The sequence below is a fragment of the Phalacrocorax carbo genome, chromosome 6, assembly GCF_963921805.1.
Source record: "Phalacrocorax carbo chromosome 6, bPhaCar2.1, whole genome shotgun sequence".
NCBI lineage: Eukaryota > Metazoa > Chordata > Aves > Suliformes > Phalacrocoracidae > Phalacrocorax > Phalacrocorax carbo.
In genome coordinates this window covers 18000296-18008164 of record NC_087518.1, presented here as the reverse complement: position 1 = coordinate 18008164, position 7869 = coordinate 18000296, and the positions used below count along the sequence as shown (strand labels likewise).

The following is a 7869-nucleotide window of genomic DNA, read 5'->3' as shown; positions in this document are numbered from 1 at the left end:
CCGCACTGCGGCGCCGCCTGGCGGAGATCGGCGGCGTCGGGCCCCGCCATGTCGGGCGAGTGGCTGCGGCGCTTGCGACGGGGCGGCCCCGCGGAGCGGCCCGGCGGTGCCCACGGGCCTGGGCCGGGCCCGCCGCCCACCACCCTCCGCTACCGCCGGCCCAAGTTCCTGCGTGGCGGCGTCGTCGAGGAGAGCCCGCGCGGCGGGCGGGCCGTGCGGGGCACCGGGCCCGAGCGGTCCCTGCCCTGGGGCGCGGGTTACGCCGAGTGAGTGCGGGCCGGCAGCAGGGTCGACCCGGGAAGGGGCTCCGGGAGATCCCCGGGAGGTGGGGGTGCGGGGTTACAGGGGCTCCCGCGGTACCTGTAGCACGCTTGGTTGGGGGGGGGCGTAGTGCAGGTTTGGGGGGACTCGAGGGTCTGAGTGGGTTAGGGGGCTCTTGGGAGGTGTACAGCGTGCGAGGGGGGGTTAGGGGACCCCACCGCTTACCCCCGTACTGCTCCCCTCGGCTGCAGCCCCCGCCCAAGCACGAAGCTTCAGCCTTCCCTGGAGAGGGACGGCTCGCAGGCAGAAATCGCCACCCCCGCCTGCCTCTGCCTGCAAGGAGGGGAGCAGCTTCCTCCTCCAGGCACAGCAGCAGTGTGAGATTTGATGTAGCGGCATGTTTTCCTCGGCCCTTCTCCCTACCCAGCGGTAGCTGGCCGCAGCGTGGGTCACACCTGACTACCTCCCTGCCTGCATTTGGCTGCCTGCACCCTGCCAGCTGCAGAGCAGGTCACCATTGCTTGTGAGAAGTGGCAGGGGCAGCCCTGAGAGCAGCGGCAGGTCAGCTTATCCCCTAATGCAACGATGTTTATGCTGTAATGTTACCACTGGGATGTCACCCATCCCCTGCTCTGCACCCTGGTCGCAGGGAGCAGGTCAGGCAGGGCTCTTCTGTGGGGCTGCCATGTTGGGCAGTGGCAGGCAGAAAACCCTCCATTGCAGGGGCAAGTGATGGGGGGAGGAGGGAGGATGTTTGAGGGGGAAAGGGGGTTTGGGGACTAGCAGCACCATCCATCCATCCCCTTGCTCCTAGCAAAGTACCCTAAAAACAAAGTGGGGGGAGACCAGATTTCTGAAATCTCCTAGCTGTGCAAGAAGAGCAAACTCCCATCCAGGGACAAAGGCTGGAAGGAAAAACAATTACGATTTTGCAATTCACTGTGTCACCAAGGAAATAGCACAGCTTGGGCTGCTGACAGAGGCTGCCTGAGGCCAGGGTGCTCCAAAACCACTCATCTCTGTGTCCCTGGCCAGGCTTTTCCCCACTGCACGTAAAGGACTTGTTATTTACATCCCTAGCAAAGACATCCTCGAGTTTGAAAAGGGAGGAGGGAGCGTGGGGCTGGAAGGACAGGGCAAGGTGCAGCTGTTCACTGCTGCTGCCAAGCACCCAGCAGAGCTGGCTGGCAGCAAGTGAGGTGCGGTGGTGCATCCACACGCCTTACCCAGAGCATTTGCACCCCCAGGGTTATCAATGCTGAGAAGTCGGAATTCAACGAGGACCAGGCGGCCTGCTCTCAGATCTCCATCCAGAGGAGGGAGCCGGGCCTGGAGGAGGACAAGGAATGGCTCATCCTGTGCTCCACGCAGGTATAGCCCCTGGGCAGGCTGTGCTCACCCTGCTGCCAGCCCTGGTCTGCACTGAAAGGCTCAGGTACAGGAAACATGGGGTTGCCCCATCAGTCCTACATTCCCACATGCTGAAATGCTTCCTTGGGTGCATTTAGGGGACCATGTACCCTGTGTCTGGCCAGCAAACACCCAGTTTTACCTGTACATGCCATTTCTGGTTCTAAGGCCCATGCCTTGCAGCATCTGAGGTCACATAAGCCCTTTATTCATGCCCTCACCTTTCCTTTACTGTCCTCACTCTGCTTTCAAGGGCCAGTGTGTGTTGTCATCACTTGGGGACAGCAGTGTGAACCAGGCACACTGGATGCTCTCGCCTGGGAGTGGGTCTGTCTTGCCTCTCGTAAAACAGAGCAGCCCCATCTTCCCTAAAACAGAAGAACAGCACATGAGGGTGGGTGGCTGCAAATCCAGCCACTCAGAGCTCGGATGACGGTTCTGGCAGGGGAGCACATGGGCATCACATGAGTTTGAGCTGTGCAGGGGATTAACTGGCAGCAGGGAAGGGTAGCTGGAGGGGAAGAGCCAGGTAAAACATGTACAGGAATGTCCTAGCTGTGAGCCTGCCATCTGTACAACCTCTCTCCAGCCCCAACCTTCCGCCTCTCTGAAGCTCCCCTTTGTTGTCTTGTCCGTTTTCCTGACTGCAGTTCCTGAGTGGTTACTACTGGGCACTGTTTGATGGTCATGGTGGCCCAGAAGCTGCCATCATCGCCTCCAACTATTTGCACTACTGTATCAAGCAGAAGCTGGAGGAGGTTGTGGGGGGCATCACAGAGGCCCATCCCCCCATGCATCTGAGCGGACGCTGCGTTTGTGACAGCGACCCCCAGTTTGTGGAGGAGAAGCATATCCACACCGAAGACCTGGTGGTGGGAGCCCTGGAGAATGCATTCCAGGAATGCGTGAGTATCCCGTGCAGGGCACTGGTCCTGCTACCCCAAGCAGTCAGTCTGTCCTTTGGTGCGCAAGGTCTGCAGTTCTGCAGCTCATCAAGCAGGCAGGAACATTTGGCCAGACCTTTAAGCATGCTGAGAACTCGCTGGGTCAGCTCCCTGAGACTGGCCTCAGATACGTTGCACGTCAGCATCGCTGACCCAGAGCAAAGCTACAGCATCTCTGCTAAACTGCTCCCAGAGGATATGTTTCTTTAGGGCTAGGTGGTGGCTATTGTCAGACTTGTACAGCGTGTACAGGTTTGAGATCTCCCTATCACATTCCTAAAGCAGTCATTAGTCCAGCAGCAACAGCTTTGTTGGTTGTACTGAAGCAACATTGTCTTTTGCCTTGCTGGTTTCCCATGGCCCATCTGCAATCAGCTGTGGCTCTGGATTTCTGCTGGGAGGCATGACGCAGCTGCAGAAAGTAGCAGCTCACATCACTCTCCAGACTTGTTTAAACCAACAGGATGAAGTCATTGGCCAGGAGATGGAAGCTACGAACCAGACAGGAGGCTGCACTGCTTTGGCTGCCCTTTATTTCCAGGGAAAGCTGTATGTGGCTAACGCTGGGGACAGCAGGTGAGCCACAATAAAAGGGGTAAGTTGCTGGGGCATGAGAGATGGGAGATAAACAAGGTTTCCAGCATCTTATTTAACCCTATGGAAGGTAAAAGCGCAGCCCAGCCATTTCCTTCCTGTCTGCCACAGGACCTGTTGGATGCTGGCATGGCTCCTGAAGGGGTTTGGGGATTTCAAGGGACTAACACTGCCCAGCCACAGGGCAGCATTGGGATGGTAGTGCAGCAATAAGCTCAGCCTGGAAGGTGTTCAAAAGTGGAAGGTGATTTCAGAGTGTCCTGAAGAGCTTCCTCATCTGGCCTTGGCCCTCCATTCCTCTAGCAGTGAGATCTACCATCGTCAAACCAGGCAGGCTCAGTTCTCTGCTGTAACAGTGCAATTGCAATTAAATTATTTAAAATAGCATTTTTAAACCAGCATTTTTAAACATTTCTGGGTGCAGAGCTGTTCTCTGGCATTGCTTTGCTGCTGGTTACCCCTGGTCCCACATCTGACTGACCCTGGGGCTAGCCTCAGTAAGAGGAGAGCTGCAGTGACGGACACAGCTCAGCTCTTTGCCTCTTCCCCCTCACAGGGCAATTCTTGTTCTGAAGGACAACATTGTGCCCATGAGCTGCGAGTTCACACCTGAGACAGAAAGGCAGCGAATCCAGCACTTGGTGAGTGACTCCTGTGCATCAAACAATCCATCTACAAGCATCCCACTGGATCAGAGGGGGCTCATGGCAAGAGCACCACCAGCTTTCCTTTAAGGCCACTGTGTGTCCAGAGTGTCATCTGGCTCTAGCCACAGTGGGCTGGGGGCAAGATTCAACCAACAGCCTTTAGTTTGGGAGATGCTTGCATCCTCCTTGGGATATGCTTTCTCAATTCTCCATTCTGCTGCTGGGAGTGCTATTGCCAAGGCAGAAGCAGTTTTGGTGCCCTACTCTGCTGAAGCAGAACCTGTCCGTCCTCACTCCTTCGTTCCCTCTTCCAGGCTTTTCTTTTCCCCAAGCTCCTGGATGGCGAGTTCACACGCTTTGAATTTCCACGGAGGTTGAAGGGAGATGACGTGGGTCAGAAGGTCCTGTACCGGGATTACTTCATGGAGGGCTGGTGAGTCCTTTCTGCCTGAGGATAGGGGTGCAGCACATGGTGGCTTTACCTGCTCGTAGCGACTGGGAGGTGAAGGCAGAAGGGGCATGCCCCACTGGTGAGAGGAGTGGCATTCGTGGTGCAAAGCTGTACCAGATACAGTGAAAGGTGCTGTGAGCAGCCTCCCCGCAACTGAGTGATGGGAGCCTTGGCAGGGTGGTTAGGGAACAGTTGAGATGGTCCTTCTGGGCTCCTGTGAGGTGGGGCTAGTACAGTAAAGCTGGGGAGGAAGAGGGGAGGGAAAAACACCTGGACATTCAGCAAGGGGTCATCTTCCCTGCCTCTGCTTCAGCAAGTCACCTTGCCCCTGCCTTAGTCAGCTGACTGTGCATGGGGGCACCATGAGAGTTGAATCACAGTCAGAATGCTCTGGCTGGGTTGGACCTTCAAGTCAGACAAATCCCAAAGCAACAGTACATTCTCTGTTCTAGGGGATACAAGACAGTGGAGAAAGCCGACCTCAAGTATCCTCTTGTCCATGGTCACGGGAAGCAGGTAGCTTAATGCTTTACACACTGGGAAGGCAGAGGCAAGTCTGCTGGGGGTCCTCAGCGTCCTTGTCACTCACAGTCATGCTCCAGGGCACTATGACAGACTGGGGCTGCAGAGCATCCAGTGCTCTGGGGCCCTCCAGCATGGGACAGTCCCACAGCCCCGATACAGCAGCTCCCTTCACTAGCTCCATGCTGCCTGGTTAGTGTAAACCAGAGTGCTCCAGAGGAGACAGGTTGCACCATCCTCCAGAGTACCTGCTAGCAGAGCAGACAGCAGCCCTGAGACAGCCTGCCCTTTTCTCATCTCCCCTTGCACACAAGAACTCACTGCAGATGAGAACTCATTTCATCAGATGCCACTTTGGACTGCCTCCTCCAGCTCTAACCTTTCCCATAAACCCTCTTCTTCAAGGAGAGGCTGAGGAGAGGGAAGGAGGAGGCAGGGCGAAGCAGTGACTGCACACATCGAGCGTGTGCTTGCTGGGGTCAGGCAGAAAGCCCCATCACCTCCCCCAGCACTACAACTTGCACGCCACCCCCTTTGCAAGGAGTCAGTGCAGAAGTGCAGAACCTCCTTTGCCAGGAGAAAGGACCCCTTCCCCCTGTGCAAACCTCCCCCCCAACACAGTTTTCTTCCTCACTGCCCCAAATCAAGAGCAGATGCCACCATAGGCTTTGTAAGGTCTGTAGCATTGCCCAGAGTACGTGTACTAACTCCAGAGCACACGACAGGCCACCAGAAGCTGGCCACAGGCAGGCAGGCTGTCTCCATGCTCCATCAGGCCATTGCTTCTGATCATTCCTCCCATCTCTGAGGTCTCCAGGGGCTGTTCTGGGTGATGCCTGGAAAAGGGTCTTAAAGGCAACACACAGATCAGTCAGGACAGGCCATATATCAGCCTTTAAGGTGCCACATTCTTCTGTTTCAATACTGTTTTGCTTTGTTTGGGGCCAGGCTCGCCTGCTGGGGACTCTGGCTGTCTCTCGAGGTCTCGGGGATCATCAACTGAAAGTCATCGACACCAACATTGAAGTCAAACCTTTCCTCTCCTGCATTCCCAAGGTCAGTTGCAGCACAGGGAGTTGCAGGATGGAATTAAACAGGCTGCTCCTACTCTATAGCACCCACCTTTTACAGACCTGGCAAATCTTAGCTGTGTCCTTTTTCCATCCCGGATCTCTCTGCATGCACCCAGAGAATTCCCAAGATGGAGTAATCTAGAAGCATAGCAGCAAAGGGATGTAAAAGATTTGAAGCACTCTAGTCCCACCTTGTCATCTGTCAGAGGAAGAGTTATCTCCCTGACTGCTCTGGTACATTGCAGGAATTGTGACTGATTTACTGTTGTGCTTTCCAGGTGCATGTATTTGACTTTGCTCTGCATGACATTAAGGAAGATGACGTCCTCATCATGGCAACTGATGGCCTTTGGGACATTCTGTGCAATGAAGAGGTGGCCCTTATGGTCAGGAGCTTCCTTGCGGAAAACAGGGCAGGTCCTCACAGGTAGTACAAGCCTTGCCATCATTTTCCCTTCCAGAGAACCTGGTCAAACCTAAAGCAGGCTGAGATCACTCTGCTTCTAGGTCAGCTCTAGCATGACCAAGCTCTCTTTTCTGTGACTCTGGAAACTGCCTCTGAATCTTTCCCCATCCTAAAGGAACAATTATAAAGCTGGTGTCTACTGTTCTGACAGCACAAAGCCACATCTCAATGTTGTTCTTAAAGGATAGTGCCACATTAAACCAAACCTTGCATTTTTTTTCACCCACAGATTCTCAGAACTGGCCAAGTGCTTGGTATGCAGAGCAAGGGGCAAGAAGAGAGGCCACCAGTGGATGCTGGATGACAGCCATGAGGCATCCTATGATGACATCTCTGTATTTGTCATCCCACTATACAACAGGGGTGAGGACTGACTGTTAGCATGACACGCAGGATCTCTGTGTCCCCCTGCTGTGGTGCTTTTCAGCATCAACCCAAGACTGGGATTTCCGCTGTGCATGTACTCTTCCAGCAAAACCATAGGCAGCGGAACCTAAAAATACACAGCCAGCACTTACGCAGAAGATCAACAACAACATTAGCTAAGAACATGCAAGAGAAGAACATTCCCCTTACTCCCTTCTCTTTGTTGGGCCGAGGAGAAGTTGCAAAGGGAGCCATGCAAGACTAAGGGTACTATTTGTAAGATCTTTGCAGTACAGTGAGACTCAAACCAACATTTCTAGTGACCCCTCTCTCTTTTTAATATTGAAGAACAAGGATCAACTGAGATCCAACCAGTCTCAAGAGCTGGATTTTCATCAGAGAACTAAGTTGTGTAAAACTGGATGCATAAACTAAAGCGTCCCTTGTATCCATTTGCTGTAATGTGAGAGGTACTGAAAATCCCGGAGTTGCTGCTAAGGCAGCATTAGGCATGGCTGTGCCTGCCTAATGCAAACACTGAATGAAGCAGTAGCCCAGACCTCTTGGGAAAGTTGCCGTTTGTAGGCAGCACCACCTCAAACCAGACAATGTTAGCAGACGAAGCTACGCATTGGTGTACAGCAGCCTCCTGTGTAAAGATGCATACCTTACTGTTATTTAATAGCATTAAAGTATACTAGTATGTAATGCAATGTACAGATTTCTAAAAAAAAAAAATCTTAGTCCACAACACTTGCCAACACTTCTATTCATTCAGGTAATTTCTGACAGCAAAGCTGTTTGTGTAGCAGTAGCACCGATGAGAACTGAAGTGCTTAAGTACATCAGCTGATTTAGTAAAACAGCTCCCAGTAAAATAAAACCGGTTTGTTCCAATTTGTCTGCAGTGCTGAATCACAAGTGCTTACACTCATTACAACAGAAATGGCAGTGCAGAAGACGTGCCAAACCGAGTTGTGCCTTAAATTTTGAGGATCTGCTTCTCAACCAGTTCATTAGCCTGGCAAATTCAGGTCTGGACAAGCTTCCCATCCCACTGAGTTCCCACTTTTGTTTTCACTATTCATTACACAAGTTGCAAGATTCCCTAGTGAAGCGGTCAAACCCCAGTGTG

The 7869-nt window shown here is 53.4% G+C and overlaps 1 protein-coding gene across 1 annotated transcript; it reads left to right on the top strand.

Annotated features, from left to right (window-relative positions):
• The first annotated feature begins 1 nt into the window (after position 1).
• PPM1M (protein phosphatase, Mg2+/Mn2+ dependent 1M) lies at positions 2-7631 on the top strand. The gene is made up of 10 exons (XM_064453985.1): positions 2-266; positions 1509-1632; positions 2322-2576; positions 3079-3191; positions 3766-3850; positions 4171-4289; positions 4760-4823; positions 5778-5885; positions 6181-6329; positions 6598-7631. Exons 1-10 carry the CDS (start codon positions 49-51, stop codon positions 6740-6742), a joined length of 1380 nt encoding a protein of 459 aa, XP_064310055.1. The 5' UTR covers positions 2-48; the 3' UTR covers positions 6743-7631.
• Positions 7632-7869: the final 238 nt, after the last annotated feature.

What these genes read in the sequence shown, in the direction of transcription:
- PPM1M (XM_064453985.1), top strand. Translation starts at nt 49, where the DNA reads ATGTCGGGCGAGTGGCTGCGGCGCTTGCGACGGGGCGGCCCCGCGGAG. An exon ending in AGAATGCATTCCAGGAATGC is followed by an intron (nt 2,577 to 3,078) that starts GTGAGTATCCCG and finishes TTAAACCAACAG; the next exon opens with GATGAAGTCATTGGCCAGGA. An exon ending in AACAGGGCAGGTCCTCACAG is followed by an intron (nt 6,330 to 6,597) that starts GTAGTACAAGCC and finishes TTTCACCCACAG; the next exon opens with ATTCTCAGAACTGGCCAAGT.